General features: G+C 58.2%; 1 protein-coding gene across 1 annotated transcript in view; it reads right to left on the bottom strand.

The window, feature by feature from the left end:
* The window catches only part of LOC140422588 (AP-1 complex subunit gamma-1-like), a 242,815-nt gene that overhangs the window by 12,045 nt on the left and 203,145 nt on the right, over window positions 1–27,625 (bottom strand). Inside the window, exon 16 of the mRNA XM_072507595.1 lies at window positions 8,563–8,698. Within this exon, the coding sequence (XP_072363696.1) occupies window positions 8,563–8,698 (136 nt within the window). The remainder of the gene's footprint in view (window positions 1–8,562; window positions 8,699–27,625) is intronic.

The raw sequence follows: 27,625 nt of genomic DNA, 5'->3' as shown, positions 1-27,625 counted from the left end.
CGAGGGGTTCAGGACAGTTTATATATAGAATAACAGATACCCGGGAGTGAGTTACAGACTGGAATCTAATCGAGGGGTTCAGGACAGTTTATATATAGAATAACAGATACCCGGGAGTGAGTTAGAGACTTGAATCTAATCAAAGGATTCAAGGTATTTTTTATATAGAATAACATACCTGGGAGTGTGTGACAGACAGGAATCTAATCGAGGGGTTCAGGGTGGTTTATAGAAGAATAACAGATACCCGGGAGTGAGTTAGAGACTTGAATGTAATGGAGGGGTTCAGGGTAGTTTATATATAGAATAACATACCTGGGAGTGTGTGACAAACAGGAATCTATTCGAGGGGTTCGGGATGGTTTATATATAGAATAACAGATAGCCGGGAGTGAGTTACAGACTGGAATCTAATTGAGGGGATCGGGGTGGTTTATATATGGAATAACAGATACCCGGGAGTGAGTTACAGACTGGAATCTAGTTGATGGGTTCGGGGTGGTTTATATATAGAATAACTGATACCCGGGAGTGAGTTACAGACTGGAATCCAATCGAGGGGTGCGGGGTGCTTTATATATAGAATAACAGATTCCCGGGAGTGGGTTACAGACTGGAATCTAATAGAGGGGTTCAGGGTGGTTTACATATAGAATAACAGATACCTGGGAGTGTGTGACAGACAGGAATCGAATCGAGGGGTTCGGGGTGGTATACATATAGAATAACAGATACCCTGGAGTGAGTTACAGACTGGAATGTAATCGAGGGGTTCAGGGTGGTTTATATGTAGAATAACAGATACCCGGGAGTGAGTTAGAGACTTGAATCTAATCGAAGGGTTCAGGTAGGTTTTTATATAGAATAACAGATAACTGGGAGTGAGTTACAGACTGGAATCTAATCGAATGGTTCAGGAAAGTTTATATATTGAATAACAGATACGCGGGAATGAATTACGGACTGGAATCTAATCGAGGGTTCGGGTTGGTTTATATATAGAATACTAGCTATCCGGGAGTGAGTTACAGACTGGAATCTAATCGAGGTGTTTGGGGTGGTTTATATATAGAATAACAGATACCCGGGAGTGAGTTACAGACTGGAATCTAATCGAGGGATTCGGGTGGTTTATATATAGAATAACAGTTACCCGGGAGTGAGTTACAGACTGGAATCTAATCGAGGGGTTCAGGGTGGTTTATATTTAGAAAAACAGATCGCCTGGAGTGAGTTACAGACTGGAATCTAATCGAGGGGTTCAGGCTGGTTTATATATAGAATAACAGATACCCGGGAGTGAGTTACAGACTGGAATCTAATCGAGGGGTTCAGGCTGGTTTATATATAGAATAACAGATATCCGGGAATGAGTTACAGACTGGAATCTAATCGAGGGTTCGGGATGGTTTATATATAGAATGACAGATATCCGGGAATGAGTTACAGACTGGAATCTAATCGAGGTGTTTGGGGTGCTTTACATACAGAATAACAGATACCCGGGAGTGAGTTACAGACTGGAATCTAATCGAGGGGTTCGGGGTGGTTTATGTATAGAATAACAGATACCCGGGAGTGAGTTACAGACTGGAATCTAATGGAAGGGTTCGGGGTGGTTTATATATAGAATAACAGATACCCGGGAGTGAGTTACAGACTGGAATCTAATCGAGGGGTTCGGGGTGGTTTATATATAGAATAACAGATACCCGGGAGTGAGTTACAGACTGGAATCTAATCGAGGCGTTCAGGATGGTTTATATATAGAATAACAGATACTCAGGAGTGAGTAACAGACTGGAATCTAATCGAGGGGTGCGGGGTGGTTTATATATAGAATAACAGATACCCGGGAGTGAGTTACTGACTCGAATCTAATCGAGGGAATCGGGTGGTTTATATATAGAATAAAAGTTACCTGGGAGCGAGTTACAGACTGGAATCTAATCGAGGGGTTCAGGATAGTTTATATATAGAGTAACAGATACGGGGAGTGAGTTACAGACTGGAATCTAATCGAGGTGTTCGGGATAGTTTATATATAGAATAACAGATAGCCGGGAGTGAGTTACAGACTGGAATCTAATTGAGGGGTTCAGGGTGGTTTATATATAGAATAACAGATACCCGGGAGTGAGTTACAGGCTGGAATCTAATTGAGGGGTTCGGGTCGGTTTATATATAGAATAACAGATACCCGGGAGTGAGTTACAGACTGGAATCTAATGGAGGGGATCAGGATGGTTTATATACAGAATAACAGATACCCGGGAGTAAGTTACAGTCTGGAATCTAATCGAGTGGTTCTGGATGATTTATATATAGAATAACAGATACCCGGGAGTGAGTTACAGACTGGAATCTAATCGAGGGGTTCGGGGTGGTTTATATATAGAATAACAGATACCTGAGAGTGAGTTACAGACTGGAATCTAATCGAGGTGTTCGGGATAGTTTATATATAGAATAACAGATACCCGGGAGTGAGTTACAGACTGGAATCTAATCGAGGGGTTCAGGATAGTTTATATATAGAATAACAGATACCTGGGAGTGAGTAACAGACTGGAATCTAATCGAGGGGTTCAGGATGGTTTTTATATAGAATAACAGATACCCGGGAGTGAGTTACAGACTGTAATCTAATCGAGGCGTTCGGGGTGGTTTATATATAGAATAACAGATACCTGAGAGTGAGTTACAGACTGGAATCTAATCGAGGTGTTCAGGGTAGTTTATATATAGAATAACAGATACCCGGGAGTGAGTTACAGACTGGAATCTAATCGAGGTGTTCGGGATAGTTTATATACAGAATAACAGATACCCGGGAGTGAGTTACAGACTGGAATCTAATCGAGGGGTTCAGGATAGTTTATATATAGAATAACAGATACCTGGGAGTGAGTAACAGACTGGAATCTAATCGAGGGGTTCAGGATGGTTTATATATAGAATAACAGATACCCGGGAGTGAGTTACAGACTGGAATCTAATCGAGGGGTTCGGGGTGGTTTATATATAGAATAACAGATACCTGAGAGTGAGTTACAGACTGGAATCTAATCGAGGTGTTCAGGATAGTTTATATATAGAATAACAGATACCCGGGAGTGAGTTACAGACTGGAATCTTGTCGAGGGGTTCTGGATAGTTTATATATAGAATAACAGGTTACCGGGAGTGAGTTACAGACTGGAATCTAATCGAGGTGTTCGGGATAGTTTATATATAGAATAACAGATACCCGGGAGTGAGTTACAGATTGGAATCTAATCGAGGGGTTCGGGATAGTTTACATATAGAATAACAGATACCCGGGAGTGAGTTACAGACTGGAATCTAATCGAATGGTTCAGGAAAGTTTATATATTGAATAACAGATACGCGGGAATGAGTTACGGACTGGAATCTAATCGAGGGTTCGGGTTGGTTTATCTCTAGAATACTAGCTATCCGGGAGTGAGTTACAGACTGGAATCTAATCGAGGTGTTTGGGGTGGTTTATATATAGAATAACAGATACCCGGGAGTGAGTTACAGACTGGAATCTAATCGAGGGATTCGGGTGGTTTATATCTAGAATAACAGTTACCCGGGAGTGAGTTACAGACTGGAATCTAATCGAGGGGTTCAGGGTGGTTTATATTTAGAAAAACAGATCGCCTGGAGTGAGTTACAGACTGGAATCTAATCGAGGGGTTCAGGCTGGTTTATATATAGAATAACAGATACCTGGGAGTGAGTAACAGACTGGAATCTAATCGAGGGGTTCAGATTGGTTTATATATAGAATAACAGATACCCGGGAGTGAGTTACAGACTGGAATCTTGTCGAGGGGTTCTGGATTGTTTATATATAGAATAACAGGTTACCGGGAGTGAGTTACAGACTGGAATCTAATCGAGGGGTTCAGGATGGTTTATATATCGAATAACAGATACCCGGGAGTGAGTTACAGACTGGAATCTAATCGAGGCGTTCAGGATGGTTTATATATAGAATAACAGATACTCAGGAGTGAGTAACAGACTGGAATCTAATCGAGGGGTGCGGGGTGGTTTATATATAGAATAACAGATACCCGGGAGTGAGTTACAGACTCGAATCTAATCGAGGGAATCGGGTGGTTTATATATAGAATAACAGTTACCCGGGAGTGAGTTACAGACTGGAATCTAATCGAGGGGTTCAGGGTGGTTTAAATTTAGAAAAACAGATCGCCTGGAGTGAGTTACAGACTGGAATCTAATCGAGGGGTTCAGGCTGGTTTATATATAGAATAACAGATACCCGGGAGTGAGTTACAGACTGGAATCTAATCGAGGGGTTCAGGCTGGTTTATATATAGAATAACAGATATCCGGGAATGAGTTACAGACTGGAATCTAATCGAGGGTTCGGGATGGTTTATATATAGAATGACAGATATCCGGGAATGAGTTACAGACTGGAATCTAATCGAGGTGTTTGGGGTGCTTTACATACAGAATAACAGATACCCGGGAGTGAGTTACAGACTGGAATCTAATGGAAGGGTTCGGGGTGGTTTATATATAGAATAACAGATACCCGGGAGTGAGTTACAGACTGGAATCTAATCGAGGGGTTCGGGGTGGTTTATATATAGAATAACAGATACCCGGGAGTGAGTTACAGACTGGAATCTAATCGAGGCGTTCAGGATGGTTTATATATAGAATAACAGATACTCAGGAGTGAGTAACAGACTGGAATCTAATCGAGGGGTGCGGGGTGGTTTATATATAGAATAACAGATACCCGGGAGTGAGTTACAGACTCGAATCTAATCGAGGGAATCGGGTGGTTTATATATAGAATAAAAGTTACCTGGGAGCGAGTTACAGACTGGAATCTAATCGAGGGGTTCAGGATAGTTTATATATAGAGTAACAGATACGGGGAGTGAGTTACAGACTGGAATCTAATCGAGGTGTTCGGGATAGTTTATATATAGAATAACAGATAGCCGGGAGTGAGTTACAGACTGGAATCTAATTGAGGGGTTCAGGGTGGTTTATATATAGAATAACAGATACCCGGGAGTGAGTTACAGGCTGGAATCTAATTGAGGGGTTCGGGTCGGTTTATATATAGAATAACAGATACCCGGGAGTGAGTTACAGACTGGAATCTAATGGAGGGGATCAGGATGGTTTATATACAGAATAACAGATACCCGGGAGTAAGTTACAGTCTGGAATCTAATCGAGTGGTTCTGGATGATTTATATATAGAATAACAGATACCCGGGAGTGAGTTACAGACTGGAATCTAATCGAGGGGTTCGGGGTGGTTTATATATAGAATAACAGATACCTGAGAGTGAGTTACAGACTGGAATCTAATCGAGGTGTTCGGGATAGTTTATATATAGAATAACAGATACCCGGGAGTGAGTTACAGACTGGAATCTAATCGAGGGGTTCAGGATAGTTTATATATAGAATAACAGATACCTGGGAGTGAGTAACAGACTGGAATCTAATCGAGGGGTTCAGGATGGTTTTTATATAGAATAACAGATACCCGGGAGTGAGTTACAGACTGTAATCTAATCGAGGCGTTCGGGGTGGTTTATATATAGAATAACAGATACCTGAGAGTGAGTTACAGACTGGAATCTAATCGAGGTGTTCAGGATAGTTTATATATAGAATAACAGATACCCGGGAGTGAGTTACAGACTGGAATCTAATCGAGGTGTTCGGGATAGTTTATATACAGAATAACAGATACCCGGGAGTGAGTTACAGACTGGAATCTAATCGAGGGGTTCAGGATAGTTTATATATAGAATAACAGATACCTGGGAGTGAGTGACAGACTGGAATCTAATCGAGGGGTTCAGGATGGTTTATATATAGAATAACAGATACCCGGGAGTGAGTTACAGACTGGAATCTAATCGAGGGGTTCGGGGTGGTTTATATATAGAATAACAGATACCTGAGAGTGAGTTACAGACTGGAATCTAATCGAGGTGTTCAGGATAGTTTATATATAGAATAACAGATACCCGGGAGTGAGTTACAGACTGGAATCTTGTCGAGGGGTTCTGGATAGTTTATATATAGAATAACAGGTTACCGGGAGTGAGTTACAGACTGGAATCTAATCGAGGTGTTCGGGATAGTTTATATATAGAATAACAGATACCCGGGAGTGAGTTACAGATTGGAATCTAATCGAGGGGTTCGGGATAGTTTACATATAGAATAACAGATACCCGGGAGTGAGTTACAGACTGGAATCTAATCGAATGGTTCAGGAAAGTTTATATATTGAATAACAGATACGCGGGAATGAGTTACGGACTGGAATCTAATCGAGGGTTCGGGTTGGTTTATCTCTAGAATACTAGCTATCCGGGAGTGAGTTACAGACTGGAATCTAATCGAGGTGTTTGGGGTGGTTTATATATAGAATAACAGATACCCGGGAGTGAGTTACAGACTGGAATCTAATCGAGGGATTCGGGTGGTTTATATCTAGAATAACAGTTACCCGGGAGTGAGTTACAGACTGGAATCTAATCGAGGGGTTCAGGGTGGTTTATATTTCGAAAAACAGATCGCCTGGAGTGAGTTACAGACTGGAATCTAATCGAGGGGTTCAGGCTGGTTTATATATAGAATAACAGATACCTGGGAGTGAGTAACAGACTGGAATCTAATCGAGGGGTTCAGATTGGTTTATATATAGAATAACAGATACCCGGGAGTGAGTTACAGACTGGAATCTTGTCGAGGGGTTCTGGATTGTTTATATATAGAATAACAGGTTACCGGGAGTGAGTTACAGACTGGAATCTAATCGAGGGGTTCAGGATGGTTTATATATCGAATAACAGATACCCGGGAGTGAGTTACAGACTGGAATCTAATCGAGGCGTTCAGGATGGTTTATATATAGAATAACAGATACTCAGGAGTGAGTAACAGACTGGAATCTAATCGAGGGGTGCGGGGTGGTTTATATATAGAATAACAGATACCCGGGAGTGAGTTACAGACTCGAATCTAATCGAGGGAATCGGGTGGTTTATATATAGAATAACAGTTATCGGGAGCGAGTTACAGACTGGAATCTAATCGAGGGGTTCAGGATAGTTTATATATAGAGTAACAGATACGCGGGAGTGAGTTACAGACTTGAATCTAATCGAGGTGTTCGGGATAGTTTATATATAGAATAACAGATAGCCGGGAGTGAGTTACAGACTGGAATCTAATTGAGGGGTTCAGGGTGGTTTATATATAGAATAACAGATACCCGGGAGTGAGTTACCGACTGGAATCTAATCGAGGGGTTCGGGATAGTTTATATATAGAATAACAGATAGCCGGGAGTGAGTTACAGACTGGAATCTAATTGAGGGGTTCAGGGTGGTTTATATATAGAATAACAGATACCCGGGAGTGGGTTACAGGCTGGAATCTAATTGAGGGGTTCGGGTCGGTTTATATATAGAATAACAGATACCCGGGAGTGAGTTACAGACTGGAATCTAATGGAGGGGATCAGGATGGTTTATATACAGAATAACAGATACCCGGGAGTGAGTTACAGACTGGAATCTAATCGAGGGGTTCGGGGTGGTTTATATATAGAATAACAGATACCTGAGAGTGAGTTACAGACTGGAATCTAATCGAGGTGTTCAGGATAGTTTATATATAGAATAACAGATACCCGGGAGTGAGTTACAGACTGGAATCTAATCGAGGTGTTCGGGATAGTTTATATACAGAATAACAGATACCCGGGAGTGAGTTACAGACTGGAATCTAATCGAGGGGTTCAGGATAGTTTATATATAGAATAACAGATACCTGGGAGTGAGTAACAGACTGGAATCTAATCGAGGGGTTCAGGATGGTTTATATATAGAATAACAGATACCCGGGAGTGAGTTACAGACTGGAATCTAATCGAGGGGTTCGGGGTGGTTTATATATAGAATAACAGATACCTGAGAGTGAGTTACAGACTGGAATCTAATCGAGGTGTTCAGGATAGTTTATATATAGAATAACAGATACCCGGGAGTGAGTTACAGACTGGAATCTTGTCGAGGGGTTCAGGGAGGTTTATATATAGAATAACAGATACCCGGGAGTGAGTTACAGACTGGAATCTTGTCGAGGGGTTCTGGATAGTTTATATATAGAATAACAGGTTACCGGGAGTGAGTTACAGACTGGAATCTAATCGAGGGGTTCAGTGTGGTTTATATATAGAATAACAGGTTACCGGGAGGTAGTTACAGACTGGAATCTAATGGAGGGGTTCGGGGTGGTTTATATATAGAATAACAGATACCCGGGAGTGAGTTACAGATTGGAATCTAATCGAGGGGTTCGGGATAGTTTACGTATAGAATAACAGATACCCGGGAGTGAGTTACAGACTGGAATCTAATCGAGGGGTTCGGGGTGGTTTATATATAGAATAACAGATACCCGGGAGTGAGTTACAGACTGGAATCTAATCGAGGAGTTTCTATTGAATCCTGACTCTGAGTTTTTCGCTACCTGGTTAATCTGCTCTGTGGAATTCTGAAGCACTTTGATTTCCTGTCTTTCCGATTCCCGGTTGGTGTCGGGAATATCCAGGGAATCATTCCCGGAGTGTTTGGACATGAGTGGCATCCTTTCGAGAACAGCTGACCTGAAATTAACAGTGATGTGTGAGAGCGAATTGGAGGGAGTTGCAAACTTTCATCATTGATACATGCCAGTCGGGGAAAGGGAGAGAGATCGGGAGAGAGAGAGCGAGAGAGGGGGAGAGTGGAAGAGAGATGGAGAGAGAGAGGGAGGGAGAGAAAGAGAGAGAGACTGGGGAGGGAGAGCGAGAGAGGTGAGGGACAGAGGGGGAGATTGGTAGAGAGACGGAGGGAGAGAGGTGAGGGAGAGAGAGGGAGAATGGTAGAGAGACGGAGGGAGAGAGAGAGAGGGAGACAAGGAGAGAGGGGAGATAGAGAGCGAGAGGTGAGGGAGAGAGGGGGCGAGTGGCATAGACAGGGTTAGGGAGAGGTGAGGGAGAGAGGGGAAGAGTGGTGTAGAGGGAGAGGGAGAGAGAGAGAGAGAGAGAAAGGGCGAGAGGGGGGATAGAGAGTGAGAGAGGTGAGGGAGAGAGGGGGAGAGTGGTAGAGAGACGGAGGGAGAGAGGTGAGGGAGGAGGGGGAGAGTGGTAGAGAGAGGGAGAGAGAGAGAGAGACAGGGAGAGGGGGGATAGAGAGCGAGAGAGGTGAGGGAGAGAGGGGGAGAGTGGTAGAGAGAGGGAGGGAGAGAGGTGAGGGAGGAGGGCGAGAGTGGTAGAGAGACAGAGGGAGAGAGAGAGAGACAGGGAGAGAGGAGGGGGATAGAGAGCGAGAGAGGTGAGGGAGAGAGGGGAAGAGTGGTAGAGAGAGAGGGAGAGAGAGAGAGGAAGGGAGAGAGAAAGAGAGAGAGACTCAGAGAGGGAGAGGGAGAGATGGCGAAGGGGAAGGAAAGAGGGGGAGGGGGAGAGAGAGAGAGAGGCAGAAGAGACACAGAGCGAGAGAGAGCCAGAGGGAGTGAGGCAGACACACACGGAGATACAGTGAGACAGAGATAGAGAGACAGGAAGGGGGAGAGAGAGACAGAGAGAGAGAGATGATAGACACAGAGAGAGAGAGAAGAAAGAGAGAGGGAGCGAGGCAGACACACACAGAAAGACAGTGAGACAGAGATTATCATCATCGAATTTACAGTGTAGAGAGAGAGAGGGAGACAGAGAGAGAGAACATAGAATAGAATCACCACAGTGGAGGCGATTTGACCCTAATCCAGACCCAATCTTCCACCCGATACCAGTAACCCCACCTCGGGGCAATTTATCACGGCCAACCCACCTAACCTGCACATCTTTGGACTGTGGGAGGAAACCGGAGCACCCGGAGGAAACCCACGCAGACACGGGGAGGATGTGCAGACTCCGCACAGACAGTGACCCAGCGGGGGATCGAACCCGGGACCCTGGAGCTGTGAAGCAACTGTGCTAACCACTGTGCTGCCCTGTGAAAGACAGAAGGAGAGAAAGGTGATAGATGGAGAGACAGGGTCAGAGAAAGGGAGCTAGAGAGAGGAAAAGAGAGACAGAGGGAGATAGAGAGATGGAGATGTTCCAGCGTCAATGTGCACACAATCGCAACTGACAGACCACCTGACCCTACCGCACGAAGATGCCAATGAGGGAAAACAGGCCTGGCCTGTGGGCTCCTTCACCTCTCTCCCAGAGACAGGGCCCAGCCTGTGACCCCTCACCTCTCTCCCAGAGACAGGACCCAGCCTGTGACCCCTCACCTCTCTCCCAGAGACAGGGCCTGGCCTGTGGGCCCCTTCACCTCTCTCCCAGAGACAGGACCCAGCCTGTGACCCCTCACCTCTCTCCCAGAGAGAGGGCCCGGCCTGTGACCCCTCACCTCTCTCCCAGAGACAGGGCCCAGCCTGTGACCCCTCACCTCTCTCCCAGAGAGAGGGCCCGGCCTGTGAACCCTCACCCTCTCTCAGACACAGAGCCTGACCTGTGACCCCTCATCCTCTCCCAGAGACAGGGCCCGGCCTGTGACCCCTCACCCCTCTCCCAGAGACAGGGCCCGGCCTGTGACCCCTCACCTCTCTCCCAGAGAGTGGGCCCGGCCTGTGACCCCTCACCTCTCTCCCAGAGACAGTGCGCGGCCTGTGACCCCTTACCTCTCTCCCAGAGAGAGGGCCAGGCCTGTGACCCCTCACCCTCTCCCAGAGAGTGGGCGGAGCCTGTGACCCCTCACCTCTCTCCCAGGGTCAGGGCCCGGCCTGTGACCCCTCACCCCTCTCCCAGAGACAGGGCCCGGCCTGTGACCCCTCACCTCTCTCCCACTGACAGGGCCTGGCCTGTGGACACTCACCTCTCTCCCAGAGACAGAGCCCGGCCTGTGACCCCTCACCTCTCTCCCAGAGAGAGGGCCCGGCCTGTGGACCCTCAGCCTCTCCCAGAGACAGGGCACGGCCTGTGACCCCTCACCTCTCCCCCAGAGACAGGGCCCAGCCTGTGACCCCTCACCTCTCTCCCAGAGACAGGGCCCGGCCTGTGACTCCTCACCTCTCTCCCAGAGACAGGGCCCGGCCTGTGACCCCTCACCTCTCCCCCAGAGAGTGGGCCCGGCCTGTGACCCCTCACCTCTCTCCCAGAGAGAGGGCCCGGCTTGTGACCCCTCACCTCTCTCCCAGACAGAGCCTGGCCTGTGACCCCTCACCTCTCTCCCAGAGACAGGGCCCAGGCTGTGACCCCCTCACCTCTCTCCCAGCGACAGGACCCAGCCTGTGACCCCTCACATCTCTCCCAGAGACAGGGCCAGGCCTGTGACCCCTCGCCCTCTCTCAGACAGAGCCTGGCCTGTTGCCCCCTCACCCTCTCTCAGACAGGGCCCGGCCTGTGACCCCTCACCTCTCTCCAAGAGAGAAGACCCGGCTTGTGACCCCTCACCTCTCTCCCAGACAGAGAGCCTGGCCTGTGACCCCTCACCTCTCTCCCAGTGACAGGGCCCAGCCTGTGACCCCTCACCTCTCTCCCAGAGACAGGGCCCAGCCTGTGACCCCTCACCCTCTCTCAGACACAGAGCCTGGCCTGTGACCCCTCATCCTCTCCCAGAGACAGGGCCCGGCCTGTGACCCCTCACCCCTCTCGCAGAGACAGGGCCCGGCCTGTGACCCCTCACCTCTCTCCCAGAGAGTGGGCCCGGCCTGTGACCCCTCACCTCTCTCCCAGAGACAGTGCCCGGCCTGTGACCCCTTACCTCTCTCCCAGAGAGAGGGCCCGGCCTGTGACCCCTCACCCCTCTCCCAGAGACAGGGCCCGGCCTGTGACCCCTCACCTCTCTCCCACTGACAGGGCCCGGCCTGTGGACCCTCACCTCTCTCCCAGAGACAGAGCCCGGCCTGTGACCCCTCACCTCTCTCCCAGAGAGAGGGCCCGGCCTGTGGACCCTCACCCTCTCCCAGAGACAGGGCACGGCCTGTGACCCCTCACCTCTCTCCCAGAGACAGGGCCCAGCCTGTGATCCCTCACCTCTCTCCCAGAGACAGGGCCCGGCCTGTGACTCCTCACCTCTCTCCCAGAGACAGGGCCCAGCCTGTGACCCCTCACCTCTCTCCCAGAGAGTGGGCCCGGCCTGTGACCCCTCACCTCTATCCCAGAGGGAGGGCCCGGCTTGTGACCCCTCACCTCTCTCCCAGACACAGAGCCTGGCCTGTGACCCCTCACCTCTCCCCCAGAGACAGGGCCCAGCCTGTGACCCCCTCACCTCTCTCCCAGAGACAGGGCCCGGCCTGTGACCCCTCACCTCTCTCCCAGAGACAGGGCCCAGCCTGTGACCCCTCACCCCTCTCTCAGATACAGTGCCTGGCCTGTGACCCCCTCACCCTCTCCCAGAGACAGGACCCAGCCTGTGACCCCTCACCTCTCTCCCAGAGACAGGGCCAGGCCTGTGACCCCTCGTCCTCTCTCAGACAGAGCCCGGCCTGTGACCCCTCACCTCTCTCCCAGAGACAGGGCCAGGCCTGTGACCCCTCACCTCTCCCCCAGAGAGTGGGCCCGGCCTGTGACCCCTCACCTCTCTCCCAGAGAGAGGGCCCGGCTTGTGACACCTCACCTCTCTCCCCGACACAGAGCCTGGCCTGTGACCCCTCACCTCTCTCCCAGAGACAGGGCCCAGGCTGTGACCCCCTCACCTCTCTCCCAGAGACAGGACCCAGCCTGTGACCCCTCACATCTCTCCCAGAGACAGGGCCAGGCCTGTGACCCCTCGCCCTCTCTCAGACAGAGCCTGGCCTGTGGCCCCCTCACCCTCTCTCAGACAGGGCCCGGCCTGTGACCCCTCACCTCTCTCCCAGAGACAGGGCCCAGCCTGTGACCCCTCACCCTCTCTCAGACACAGAGCCTGGCCTGTGACCCCTCATCCTCTCCCAGAGACAGGGCCCGGCCTGTGACCCCTCACCCCTCTCCCAGAGACAGGGCCCGGCCTGTGACCCCTCACCTCTCTCCCAGAGAGTGGGCCCGGCCTGTGACCCCTCACCTCTCTCCCAGAGAGTGCCCGGCCTGTGACCCCTTACCTCTCTCCCAGAGAGAGGGCCCGGCCTGTGACCCCTCACCCCTCTCCCAGAGACAGGGCCCGGCCTGTGACCCCTCACCTCTCTCCCACTGACAGGGCCCGGCCTGTGGACCCTCACCTCTCTCCCAGAGGCAGAGCCCGGCCTGTGACCCCTCACCTCTCTCCCAGAGAGAGGGCCCGGCCTGTGGTCCCTCACCCTCTCCCAGAGACAGGGCACGGCCTGTGACCCCTCACCTCTCTCCCAGAGACAGGGCCCAGCCTGTGATCCCTCACCTCTCTCCCAGAGACAGGGCCCGGCCTGTGACTCCTCACCTCTCTCCCAGAGACAGGGCCCGGCCTGTGACCCCTCACCTCTCTCCCAGAGAGTGGGCCCGGCCTGTGACCCCTCACCTCTCTCCCAGAGGGAGGGCCCGGCTTGTGACCCCTCACCTCTCTCCCAGACAGAGCCTGGCCTGTGACCCCTCACCTCTCTCCCAGAGACAGGGCCCAGCCTGTGACCCCCTCACATCTCTCCCAGAGACAGGGCCCGGCCTGTGACCCCACACCTCTCTCCCAGAGAGAGGGCCCGGCTTGTGACCCCTCACCTCTCTCCCAGACAGAGCCTGGCCTGTGACCCCTCACGTCTCTCCCAGAGACAGGGCCCAGGCTGTGACCCCCTCACCTCTCTCCCAGCGACAGGACCCAGCCTGTGACCCCTCACATCTCTCCCAGAGACAGGGCCAGGCCTGTGACCCCTCGCCCTCTCTCAGACAGAGCCTGGCCTGTTGCCCCCTCACCCTCTCTCAGACAGGGCCCGGCCTGTGACCCCTCACCTCTCTCCAAGAGAGAAGACCCGGCTTGTGACCCCTCACCTCTCTCCCAGACAGAGAGCCTGGCCTGTGACCCCTCACCTCTCTCCCAGTGACAGGGCCCAGCCTGTGACCCCTCACCTCTCTCCCAGAGACAGGGCCCAGCCTGTGACCCCTCACCCTCTCTCAGACACAGAGCCTGGCCTGTGACCCCTCATCCTCTCCCAGAGACAGGGCCCGGCCTGTGACCCCTCACCCCTCTCCCAGAGACAGGGCCCGGCCTGTGACCCCTCACCTCTCTCCCAGAGAGTGGGCCCGGCCTGTGACCCCTCACCTCTCTCCCAGAGACAGTGCCCGGCCTGTGACCCCTTACCTCTCTCCCAGAGAGAGGGCCCGGTCTGTGACCCCTCACCCCTCTCCCAGAGACAGGGCCCGGCCTGTGACCCCTCACCTCTCTCCCACTGACAGGGCCCGGCCTGTGGACCCTCACCTCTCTCCCAGAGACAGAGCCCGGCCTGTGACCCCTCACCTCTCTCCCAGAGAGAGGGCCCGGCCTGTGGACCCTCACCCTCTCCCAGAGACAGGGCACGGCCTGTGACCCCTCACCTCTCTCCCAGAGACAGGGCCCAGCCTGTGATCCCTCACCTCTCTCCCAGAGACAGGGCCCGGCCTGTGACTCCTCACCTCTCTCCCAGAGACAGGGCCCAGCCTGTGACCCCTCACCTCTCTCCCAGAGAGTGGGCCCGGCCTGTGACCCCTCACCTCTCTCCCAGAGGGAGGGCCCGGCTTGTGACCCCTCACCTCTCTCCCAGACACAGAGCCTGGCCTGTGACCCCTCACCTCTCTCCCAGAGACAGGGCCCAGCCTGTGACCCCCTCACCTCTCTCCCAGAGACAGGGCCCGGCCTGTGACCCCTCACCTCTCTCCCAGAGACAGGGCCCAGCCTGTGACCCCTCACCCCTCTCTCAGATACAGTGCCTGGCCTGTGACCCCCTCACCCTCTCCCAGAGACAGGACCCAGCCTGTGACCCCTCACCTCTCTCCCAGAGACAGGGCCAGGCCTGTGACCCCTCGTCCTCTCTCAGACAGAGCCCGGCCTGTGACCCCTCACCTCTCTCCCAGAGACAGGGCCAGGCCTGTGACCCCTCACCTCTCCCCCAGAGAGTGGGCCCGGCCTGTGACCCCTCACCTCTCTCCCAGAGAGAGGGCCCGGCTTGTGACCCCTCACCTCTCTCCCCGACACAGAGCCTGGCCTGTGACCCCTCACCTCTCTCCCAGAGACAGGGCCCAGGCTGTGACCCCCTCACCTCTCTCCCAGAGACAGGACCCAGCCTGTGACCCCTCACATCTCTCCCAGAGACAGGGCCAGGCCTGTGACCCCTCGCCCTCTCTCAGACAGAGCCTGGCCTGTGGCCCCCTCACCCTCTCTCAGACAGGGCCCGGCCTGTGACCCCTCACCTCTCTCCAAGAGAGAAGACCCGGCTTGTGACCCCTCACCTCTCTCCCAGACAGAGAGCCTGGCCTGTGACCCCTCACCTCTCTCCCAGTGACAGGGCCCAGCCTGTGACCCCTCACCTCTCTCCCAGAGACAGGGCCCAGCCTGTGACCCCTCACCCTCTCTCAGACACAGAGCCTGGCCTGTGACCCCTCATCCTCTCCCAGAGACAGGGCCCGGCCTGTGACCCCTCACCCCTCTCCCAGAGACAGGGCCCGGCCTGTGACCCCTCACCTCTCTCCCAGAGAGTGGGCCCGGCCTGTGACCCCTCACCTCTCTCCCAGAGAGTGCCCGGCCTGTGACCCCTTACCTCTCTCCCAGAGAGAGGGCCCGGCCTGTGACCCCTCACCCCTCTCCCAGAGACAGGGCCCGGCCTGTGACCCCTCACCTCTCTACCACTGACAGGGCCCGGCCTGTGGACCCTCACCTCTCTCCCAGAGACAGAGCCCGGCCTGTGACCCCTCACCTCTCTCCCAGAGAGAGGGCCCGGCCTGTGGACCCTCACCCTCTCCCAGAGACAGGGCACGGCCTGTGACCCCTCACCTCTCTCCCAGAGACAGGGCCCAGCCTGTGATCCCTCACCTCTCTCCCAGAGACAGGGCCCGGCCTGTGACTCCTCACCTCTCTCCCAGAGACAGGGCCCGGCCTGTGACCCCTCACCTCTCTCCCAGAGAGTGGGCCCGGCCTGTGACCCCTCACCTCTCTCCCAGAGGGAGGGCCCGGCTTGTGACCCCTCACCTCTCTCCCAGACAGAGCCTGGCCTGTGACCCCTCACCTCTCTCCCAGAGACAGGGCCCAGCCTGTGACCCCCTCACATCTCTCCCAGAGACAGGGCCCGGCCTGTGACCCCTCACCTCTCTCCCAGAGACAGGGCCCAGCCTGTGACCCCTCACCCCTCTCTCAGATACAGAGCCTGGCCTGTGACCCCCTCACCCTCTCCCAGAGACAGGACCCAGCCTGTGACCCCTCACCTCTCTCCCAGAGACAGGGCCAGGCCTGTGACCCCTCGTCCTCTCTCAGACAGAGCCCGGCCTGTGACCCCTCACCTCTCTCCCAGAGACAGGGCCAGGCCTGTGACCCCTCGTCCTCTCTCAGACAGGGCCGGGCCTGAGACCCCTCACCCTCTCTCAGACAGGGCCCGGCTTGTGACTCCTCACCTCTCTCCCAGAGACAGGGCCCGGCCTGTGACCCCTCACCTCTCTCCCAGAGACAGGGCCCGGCCTGTGACCCCTCACCTCTCTCCCAGAGACAGGGCCCGGCCTGTGACCCCTCACCTCTCTCCCAGAGACAGGGCCCAGCCTGTGACCCCTCACCCTCTCTCAGACAGAGCCTGGCCTGTGACCCCCTCACCCCTCTCCCAGAGACAGGACCCAGCCTGTGACTCCTCACCTCTGTCCCAGAGACAGGGCCCGGCCTGTGACCCCTCACCTCTCTCCCAGACACAGAGCCCTAGCCTGTGACACATCACCTCTTTCCTCGAGACAGGACCCAGCCTGTGACTCCTCACCTCTCTCCCAGAGACAGGGCCCGGCCTGTGACGCCTCACCTCTCTCCCAGACACAGGGCCCAGCCTGTGAACCCTCAGCTCTCTCCCGGAGACAGGGCCCGGCCTGTGACCCCTCACCTCTCTCCCAGACACAGAGCCTGGCCTGTGACCCCTCACCTCTCTCCCAGAGACAGGGCCCAGCCTGTGACCCCTCACCTCTCTCCCAGACACAGAGCCTGGCCTGTGACCCCCTCACCTCTCTGCCAGAGACAGGGCCCAGCCTGTGACCCCTCACCTCTCTCCCAGAGACAGGGCCCTGCCTGTGACCCCTCACCTCTCTCCCAGAGAGAGGGCCCGGCCTGTGGACCCTCACCCTCTCCCAGAGACAGGGCACGGCCTGTGACCCCTCACATCTCTCCCAGAGACAGGGCCCAGCCTGTGACCCCTCACCTCTCTCCCAGAGACAGGGCCCGGCCTGTGACCCCTCACCTCTCTCCCAGAGAGTGGGCCCGGCCTGTGACCCCTCACCTCTCTCCCAGAGAGAGGGCCCGGCTTGTGACCCCTCACCTCTCTCCCAGACACAGAGCCTGGCCTGTGACCCCTCACCTCTCTCCCAGAGACAGGGCCCAGCCTGTGACCCCCTCACCTCTCTCCCAGAAACAGGGCCCGGCCTGTGACCCCTCACCTCTCTCCCAGAGACAGGGCCTAGCCTGTGACCCCTCACCCCTCTCTCAGACACAGAGCCTGGCCTGTGACCCCCTCACCCTCTCCCAGAGACAGGACCCAGCCTGTGACCCCTCACCTCTCTCTCAGAGACAGGGCCAGGCCTGTGACCCCTCGCCCTCTCTCAGACAGAGCCTGGCCTGAGACCCCTCACCCTCTCTCAGTCAGGGCCCGGCCTGTGACCCCTCACCTCTCTCCCAGAGAGAGGGCCCGGCTTGAGACCCCTCACCTCTCTCCCAGACAGAGAGCCTGGCCTGTGACCCCTCACCTCTCTCCCAGAGACAGGGCCCAGCCTATGATCCCTCACCCCTGTCTCAGACACAGAGCCTGGCCTGTGACCCCCTCACCCTGTCCCAGAGACAGGACCCAGCCTGTGATCCCTCACCTCTCTCCCAGAGACAGGGCCCGTCCTGCGACCCCTTGCCCTCTCTCAGACAGAGCTGGCCTGTGACCCCTCACCCTCTCTCAGACAGGGCCCGGCCTGTGACTCCTCACCTCTCTCCCAGAGACAGGGCCCGGCCTGTGAACCCTCACCTCTCTCCCAGAGAGAGGGCCCGGCCTGTGACCCCTCACCTCTCTCCCAGAGACAGGGCCCAGCCTGTGACACCTCACCTCTCTCCCAGAGGGAGGGCCCGGCCTGTGACCCCTCACCCTCTCTCAGACACAGAGACTGGCCTGTGACCCCTCATCCTCTCCCAGAGACAGGGCCCGGCCTGTGTCCCCTCACCCCTCTCCCAGAGACAGGGCCCGGCCTGTGACCCCTCACCTCTCTCCCAGAGAGTGGGCCCGGCCTGTGACCCCTCACCTCACTCCCAGAGACAGTGCCCGGCATGTGACCCCTTACCTCTCTCCCAGAGAGAGGGCCCGGCCTGTGGACCCTCACCTCTCTCCCAGAGACAGAGCCCGGCCTGTGACCCCTCACCCTTTCCCAGAGACAGGGCCCGGGCTGTGACCCCTCACCTCTCTCCCAGAGACAGGGCCCGGCCTGTGACCCCTCACCCCTCTCCCAGAGACAGTGCCCGGCCTGTGACCCCTCACCTCTCTCCCAGAGACAGAGCCCGGCCTGTGACCCCTCACCTCTCTCCCAGAGACAGGGCCAAGCCTGTGACCCCTCACCCCACTCCAAGAGACAGGGCCCGGCCTGTGACCCCTCACCTCTCTCCGAGGGTCAGGGCCCGGCCTGTGCCCCTTAACTTTCTCCCAGAGACAGGGCCCGGGCTGTGACCCCTCACCTCTCTCCCAGAGACAGAGCCCGGCCTGTGACCCCTCACCTCTCTCCCAGAGAGTGGGCCCGGCCTGTGACCCCTCACACTTTCCCAGAGACAGGGCCCGGCCTGTGACCCCTCACCTCTCTCCCAGAGACAGAGCCCGGCCTGTGACCCCTCACCCTCTCCCAGAGAAACGGCCTGGCCTGTGACCCCTCACCCTTTCCCAGAGACAGTGACCGGGCTGTGACCCCTCACCTCTCTCCCAGAGACAGAGCCCGGCCTGTGACCACTCACATCTCTCCCAGAGACAGGGCCCGGCCTGTGACCCCTCACCTTCTCCCAGAGAAACAGCCTGGCCTGTGCCCCCTCACCTCTCTCCCAGAGACAGGGCCCGGCCTGTGGACCCCCTCACCTCTCTCCCAGAGATAGGGCCCGGCCTGTGACCCCCTCACCTCTCTCCCAGAGACAGAGCCCGGCCTGTGACCCCTCACCTCTCTCCCAGAGAGTGGGCCCGGCCTGTGACCCCTCACCTATCTCCCAGAGACAGGGCCCAGCCTGTGACCCCATACCTCTCTCCCAGAGACAGTGCCCGGCCAGTGACCCCTTACCTCTCTCCCAGAGAGTGGGCCCGGCCTGTGACCACTCGCCTCTCTCCCAGGGTCAGGGCCCGGCCTGTGACCCCTCACCTCTCTGCCAGAGACAGGAACCAGCCTGTGACCCCTCACCTCTCTCCCAGAGACAGGGCCCCGCCTGTGACCCCTCACCCTTTCCCAGAGACAGGGCTAGGGCTGTGACCCCTCACCTCTCTCCCAGAGACAGGGCCCAGCCTGTGACCCCTCACCTCTCTCCCAGAGACAGGGCCCAGCCTGTGACCCCTCACCCCTCTCTCAGACACAGAGCCTGGCCTGTGACCCCCTCACCCTCTCCCAGAGACAGGACCCGGCCTGTGACCCCTCACCTCTCTCCCAGAGACAGCGCCCGGCCTGTGACCCCTCACCTCTCTCCCAGAGACAGGGCCCGGCCTGTGACCCCTCACCCTCTCTCAGACAGAGCCTGGCCTGTGACCCCTCACCCTCTCTCAGACAGGGCCCGGCCTGTGACTCCTCACCTCTCTCCCAGAGAGAGGCCCCGGCCTGTGACCCCTCACCTCTCTCCCAGAGAGAGGGCCCGGCCTGTGACCCCTCACCTCTCTCCCAGAGACAGGGCCCAGCCTGTGACCCCTCACATCTCTCCCAGAGACAGGACCTGGACTGTGACCCCTCACCCCTCTCCCAGAGAGAGGGCCCGGCCTGTGACCCCTCACCCTCTCTCAGACAGAGAGCCTGGCCTGTGACCCCTCACCTCTCTCCCAGTGACAGGGCCCAGCCTGTCACCCCTCACCTCTCTCCCAGAGACAGGGCCCAGCCTGTGACCCCTCACCCTCTCTCAGACACAGAGCCTGGCCTGTGACCCCTCATCCTCTCCCAGAGACAGGGCCCGGCCTGTGACCCCTCACCCCTCTCCCAGAGACAGGGCCCGGCCTGTGACCCCTCACCTCTCTCCCAGAGAGTGGGCCCGGCCTGTGACCCCTCACCTCTCTCCCAGAGACAGTGCCCGGCCTGTGACCCCTTACCTCTCTCCCAGAGAGAGGGCCCGGCCTGTGACCCCTCACCCCTCTCCCAGAGACAGGGCCCGGCCTGTGACCCCTCACCTCTCTCCCACTGACAGGGCCCGGCCTGTGGACCCTCACCTCTCTCCCAGAGACAGAGCCCGGCCTGTGACCCCTCACCTCTCTCCCAGAGAGAGGGCCCGGCCTGTGGACCCTCACCCTCTCCCAGAGACAGGGCACGGCCTGTGACCCCTCACCTCTCTCCCAGAGACAGGGCCCAGCCTGTGATCCCTCACCTCTCTCCCAGAGACAGGGCCCGGCCTGTGACTCCTCACCTCTCTCCCAGAGACAGGGCCCGGCCTGTGACCCCTCACCTCTCTCCCAGAGAGTGGGCCCGGCCTGTGACCCCTCACCTCTCTCCCAGAGGGAGGGCCCGGCTTGTGACCCCTCACCTCTATCCCAGACACACAGCCTGGCCTGTGACCCCTCACCTCTCTCCCAGAGACAGGGCCCAGCCTGTGACCCCCTCACCTCTCTCCCAGAGACAGGGCCCGGCCTGTGACCCCTCACCTCTCTCCCAGAGACAGGGCCCAGCCTGTGACCCCTCACCCCTCTCTCAGATACAGAGCCTGGCCTGTGACCCCCTCACCCTCTCCCAGAGACAGGACCCAGCCTGTGACCCCTCACCTCTCTCCCAGAGACAGGGCCAGGCCTGTGACCCCTCGTCCTCTCTCAGACAGAGCCCGGCCTGTGACCCCTCACCTCTCTCCCAGAGACAGGGCCAGGCCTGTGACCCCTCGTCCTCTCTCAGACAGGGCCAGGCCTGAGACCCCTCACCCTCTCTCAGACAGGGCCCGGCCTGTGACTCCTCACCTCTCTCCCAGAGACAGGGCCCAGCCTGTGACCCCTCACCCTCTCTCAGACAGAGCCTGGCCTGTGACCCCCTCACCCCTCTCCCAGAGACAGGGCCCGGCCTGTGACTCCTCACCTCTCTCCCAGAGACAGGGCCCGGCCTGTGACCCCTCACCTCTCTCCCAGAGAGTGGGCCCGGCCTGTGACCCCTCACCTCTCTCCCAGAGGGAGGGCCCGGCTTGTGACCCCTCACCTCTCTCCCAGACAGAGCCTGGCCTGTGACCCCTCACCTCTCTCCCAGAGACAGGGCCCAGCCTGTGACCCCCTCACATCTCTCCCAGAGACAGGGCCCGGCCTGTGACCCCTCACCTCTCTCCCAGAGACAGGGCCCAGCCTGTGACCCCTCACCCCTCTCTCAGATACAGAGCCTGGCCTGTGACCCCCTCACCCTCTCCCAGAGACAGGACCCAGCCTGTGACCCCTCACCTCTCTCCCAGAGACAGGGCCAGGCCTGTGACCCCTCGTCCTCTCTCAGACAGAGCCCGGCCTGTGACCCCTCACCTCTCTCCCAGAGACAGGGCCAGGCCTGTGACCCCTCGTCCTCTCTCAGACAGGGCCGGGCCTGAGACCCCTCACCCTCTCTCAGACAGGGCCCGGCTTGTGACTCCTCACCTCTCTCCCAGAGACAGGGCCCGGCCTGTGACCCCTCACCTCTCTCCCAGAGACAGGGCCCGGCCTGTGACCCCTCACCTCTCTCCCAGAGACAGGGCCCGGCCTGTGACCCCTCACCTCTCTCCCAGAGACAGGGCCCAGCCTGTGACCCCTCACCCTCTCTCAGACAGAGCCTGGCCTGTGACCCCCTCACCCCTCTCCCAGAGACAGGACCCAGCCTGTGACTCCTCACCTCTGTCCCAGAGACAGGGCCCGGCCTGTGACCCCTCACCTCTCTCCCAGACACAGAGCCCTAGCCTGTGACACATCACCTCTTTCCTAGAGACAGGACCCAGCCTGTGACTCCTCACCTCTCTCCCAGAGACAGGGCCCGGCCTGTGACGCCTCACCTCTCTCCCAGACACAGGGCCCAGCCTGTGAACCCTCAGCTCTCTCCCGGAGACAAGGCCCGGCCTGTGACCCCTCACCTCCCTCCCAGACACAGAGCCTGGCCTGTGACCCCTCACCTCTCTACCAGAGACAGGGCCCAGCCTGTGACCCCTCACCTCTCTCCCAGACACAGAGCCTGGCCTGTGACCCCCTCACCTCTCTGACAGAGACAGGGCCCAGCCTGTGACCCCTCACCTCTCTCCCAGAGACAGGGCCCTGCCTGTGACCCCTCACCTCTCTCCCAGAGAGAGGGCCCGGCCTGTGGACCCTCACCCTCTCCCAGAGACAGGGCACGGCCTGTGACCCCTCACATCTCTCCCAGAGACAGGGCCCAGCCTGTGACCCCTCACCTCTCTCCCAGAGACAGGGCCCGGCCTGTGACCCCTCACCTCTCTCCCAGAGAGTGGGCCCGGCCTGTGACCCCTCACCTCTCTCCCAGAGAGAGGGCCCGGCTTGTGACCCCTCACCTCTCTCCCAGACACAGAGCCTGGCCTGTGACCCCTCACCTCTCTCCCAGAGACAGGGCCCAGCCTGTGACCCCCTCACCTCTCTCCCAGAAACAGGGCCCGGCCTGTGACCCCTCACCTCTCTCCCAGAGACAGGGCCTAGCCTGTGACCCCTCACCCCTCTCTCAGACACAGAGCCTGGCCTGTGACCCCCTCACCCTCTCCCAGAGACAGGACCCAGCCTGTGACCCCTCACCTCTCTCTCAGAGACAGGGCCAGGCCTGTGACCCCTCGCCCTCTCTCAGACAGAGCCTGGCCTGAGACCCCTCACCCTCTCTCAGTCAGGGCCCGGCCTGTGACCCCTCACCTCTCTCCCAGAGAGAGGGCCCGGCTTGAGACCCCTCACCTCTCTCCCAGACAGAGAGCCTGGCCTGTGACCCCTCACCTCTCTCCCAGAGACAGGGCCCAGCCTATGATCCCTCACCCCTGTCTCAGACACAGAGCCTGGCCTGTGACCCCCTCACCCTGTCCCAGAGACAGGACCCAGCCTGTGATCCCTCACCTCTCTCCCAGAGACAGGGCCCGTCCTGCGACCCCTCGCCCTCTCTCAGACAGAGCTGGCCTGTGACCCCTCACCCTCTCTCAGACAGGGCCCGGCCTGTGACTCCTCACCTCTCTCCCAGAGACAGGGCCCGGCCTGTGAACCCTCACCTCTCTCCCAGAGAGAGGGCCCGGCCTGTGACCCCTCACCTCTCTCCCAGAGACAGGGCCCAGCCTGTGACACCTCACCTCTCTCCCAGAGGGAGGGCCCGGCCTGTGACCCCTCACCCTCTCTCAGACACAGAGACTGGCCTGTGACCCCTCATCCTCTCCCAGAGACAGGGCCCGGCCTGTGTCCCCTCACCCCTCTCCCAGAGACAGGGCCCGGCCTGTGACCCCTCACCTCTCTCCCAGAGAGTGGGCCCGGCCTGTGACCCCTCACCTCACTCCCAGAGACAGTGCCCGGCCTGTGACCCCTTACCTCTCTCTCAGAGAGAGGGCCCGGCCTGTGGACCCTCACCTCTCTCCCAGAGACAGAGCCCGGCCTGTGACCCCTCACCCTTTCCCAGAGACAGGGCCCGGGCTGTGACCCCTCACCTCTCTCCCAGAGACAGGGCCCGGCCTGTGACCCCTCACCCCTCTCCCAGAGACAGTGCCCGGCCTGTGACCCCTCACCTCTCTCCCAGAGACAGAGCCCGGCCTGTGACCCCTCACCTCTCTCCCAGAGACAGGGCCAAGCCTGTGACCCCTCACCCCACTCCAAGAGACAGGGCCCGGCCTGTGACCCCTCACCTCTCTCCGAGGGTCAGGGCCCGGCCTGTGCCCCTTAACTTTCTCCCAGAGACAGGGCCCGGGCTGTGACCCCTCACCTCTCTCCCAGAGACAGAGCCCGGCCTGTGACCCCTCACCTCTCTCCCAGAGAGTGGGCCCGGCCTGTGACCCCTCACACTTTCCCAGAGACAGGGCCCGGCCTGTGACCCCTCACCTCTCTCCCAGAGAGTGGGCCCGGCCTGTGACCCCTCACCTCTCTCCCAGAGGGAGGGCCCGGCTTGTGACCCCTCACCTCTATCCCAGACACACAGCCTGGCCTGTGACCCCTCACCTCTCTCCCAGAGACAGGGCCCAGCCTGTGACCCCCTCACCTCTCTCCCAGAGACAGGGCCCGGCCTGTGACCCCTCACCTCTCTCCCAGAGACAGGGCCCAGCCTGTGACCCCTCACCCCTCTCTCAGATACAGAGCCTGGCCTGTGACCCCCTCACCCTCTCCCAGAGACAGGACCCAGCCTGTGACCCCTCACCTCTCTCCCAGAGACAGGGCCAGGCCTGTGACCCCTCGTCCTCTCTCAGACAGAGCCCGGCCTGTGACCCCTCACCTCTCTCCCAGAGACAGGGCCAGGCCTGTGACCCCTCGTCCTCTCTCAGACAGGGCCAGGCCTGAGACCCCTCACCCTCTCTCAGACAGGGCCCGGCCTGTGACTCCTCACCTCTCTCCCAGAGACAGGGCCCAGCCTGTGACCCCTCACCCTCTCTCAGACAGAGCCTGGCCTGTGACCCCCTCACCCCTCTCCCAGAGACAGGGCCCGGCCTGTGACTCCTCACCTCTCTCCCAGAGACAGGGCCCGGCCTGTGACCCCTCACCTCTCTCCCAGAGAGTGGGCCCGGCCTGTGACCCCTCACCTCTCTCCCAGAGGGAGGGCCCGGCTTGTGACCCCTCACCTCTCTCCCAGACAGAGCCTGGCCTGTGACCCCTCACCTCTCTCCCAGAGACAGGGCCCAGCCTGTGACCCCCTCACATCTCTCCCAGAGACAGGGCCCGGCCTGTGACCCCTCACCTCTCTCCCAGAGACAGGGCCCAGCCTGTGACCCCTCACCCCTCTCTCAGATACAGAGCCTGGCCTGTGACCCCCTCACCCTCTCCCAGAGACAGGACCCAGCCTGTGACCCCTCACCTCTCTCCCAGAGACAGGGCCAGGCCTGTGACCCCTCGTCCTCTCTCAGACAGAGCCCGGCCTGTGACCCCTCACCTCTCTCCCAGAGACAGGGCCAGGCCTGTGACCCCTCGTCCTCTCTCAGACAGGGCCGGGCCTGAGACCCCTCACCCTCTCTCAGACAGGGCCCGGCTTGTGACTCCTCACCTCTCTCCCAGAGACAGGGCCCGGCCTGTGACCCCTCACCTCTCTCCCAGAGACAGGGCCCGGCCTGTGACCCCTCACCTCTCTCCCAGAGACAGGGCCCGGCCTGTGACCCCTCACCTCTCTCCCAGAGACAGGGCCCAGCCTGTGACCCCTCACCCTCTCTCAGACAGAGCCTGGCCTGTGACCCCCTCACCCCTCTCCCAGAGACAGGACCCAGCCTGTGACTCCTCACCTCTGTCCCAGAGACAGGGCCCGGCCTGTGACCCCTCACCTCTCTCCCAGACACAGAGCCCTAGCCTGTGACACATCACCTCTTTCCTAGAGACAGGACCCAGCCTGTGACTCCTCACCTCTCTCCCAGAGACAGGGCCCGGCCTGTGACGCCTCACCTCTCTCCCAGACACAGGGCCCAGCCTGTGAACCCTCAGCTCTCTCCCGGAGACAAGGCCCGGCCTGTGACCCCTCACCTCCCTCCCAGACACAGAGCCTGGCCTGTGACCCCTCACCTCTCTACCAGAGACAGGGCCCAGCCTGTGACCCCTCACCTCTCTCCCAGACACAGAGCCTGGCCTGTGACCCCCTCACCTCTCTGACAGAGACAGGGCCCAGCCTGTGACCCCTCACCTCTCTCCCAGAGACAGGGCCCTGCCTGTGACCCCTCACCTCTCTCCCAGAGAGAGGGCCCGGCCTGTGGACCCTCACCCTCTCCCAGAGACAGGGCACGGCCTGTGACCCCTCACATCTCTCCCAGAGACAGGGCCCAGCCTGTGACCCCTCACCTCTCTCCCAGAGACAGGGCCCGGCCTGTGACCCCTCACCTCTCTCCCAGAGAGTGGGCCCGGCCTGTGACCCCTCACCTCTCTCCCAGAGAGAGGGCCCGGCTTGTGACCCCTCACCTCTCTCCCAGACACAGAGCCTGGCCTGTGACCCCTCACCTCTCTCCCAGAGACAGGGCCCAGCCTGTGACCCCCTCACCTCTCTCCCAGAAACAGGGCCCGGCCTGTGACCCCTCACCTCTCTCCCAGAGACAGGGCCTAGCCTGTGACCCCTCACCCCTCTCTCAGACACAGAGCCTGGCCTGTGACCCCCTCACCCTCTCCCAGAGACAGGACCCAGCCTGTGACCCCTCACCTCTCTCTCAGAGACAGGGCCAGGCCTGTGACCCCTCGCCCTCTCTCAGACAGAGCCTGGCCTGAGACCCCTCACCCTCTCTCAGTCAGGGCCCGGCCTGTGACCCCTCACCTCTCTCCCAGAGAGAGGGCCCGGCTTGAGACCCCTCACCTCTCTCCCAGACAGAGAGCCTGGCCTGTGACCCCTCACCTCTCTCCCAGAGACAGGGCCCAGCCTATGATCCCTCACCCCTGTCTCAGACACAGAGCCTGGCCTGTGACCCCCTCACCCTGTCCCAGAGACAGGACCCAGCCTGTGATCCCTCACCTCTCTCCCAGAGACAGGGCCCGTCCTGCGACCCCTCGCCCTCTCTCAGACAGAGCTGGCCTGTGACCCCTCACCCTCTCTCAGACAGGGCCCGGCCTGTGACTCCTCACCTCTCTCCCAGAGACAGGGCCCGGCCTGTGAACCCTCACCTCTCTCCCAGAGAGAGGGCCCGGCCTGTGACCCCTCACCTCTCTCCCAGAGACAGGGCCCAGCCTGTGACACCTCACCTCTCTCCCAGAGGGAGGGCCCGGCCTGTGACCCCTCACCCTCTCTCAGACACAGAGACTGGCCTGTGACCCCTCATCCTCTCCCAGAGACAGGGCCCGGCCTGTGTCCCCTCACCCCTCTCCCAGAGACAGGGCCCGGCCTGTGACCCCTCACCTCTCTCCCAGAGAGTGGGCCCGGCCTGTGACCCCTCACCTCACTCCCAGAGACAGTGCCCGGCCTGTGACCCCTTACCTCTCTCTCAGAGAGAGGGCCCGGCCTGTGGACCCTCACCTCTCTCCCAGAGACAGAGCCCGGCCTGTGACCCCTCACCCTTTCCCAGAGACAGGGCCCGGGCTGTGACCCCTCACCTCTCTCCCAGAGACAGGGCCCGGCCTGTGACCCCTCACCCCTCTCCCAGAGACAGTGCCCGGCCTGTGACCCCTCACCTCTCTCCCAGAGACAGAGCCCGGCCTGTGACCC

The sequence above is a fragment of the Scyliorhinus torazame genome, chromosome 5 (genome assembly GCF_047496885.1).
Source record: "Scyliorhinus torazame isolate Kashiwa2021f chromosome 5, sScyTor2.1, whole genome shotgun sequence".
In the NCBI taxonomy this organism is placed as follows: domain Eukaryota; kingdom Metazoa; phylum Chordata; class Chondrichthyes; order Carcharhiniformes; family Scyliorhinidae; genus Scyliorhinus; species Scyliorhinus torazame.
The sequence above is the reverse complement of the archived record's forward strand: the minus strand, read 5'-3'. Positions and strand labels throughout refer to the sequence as shown.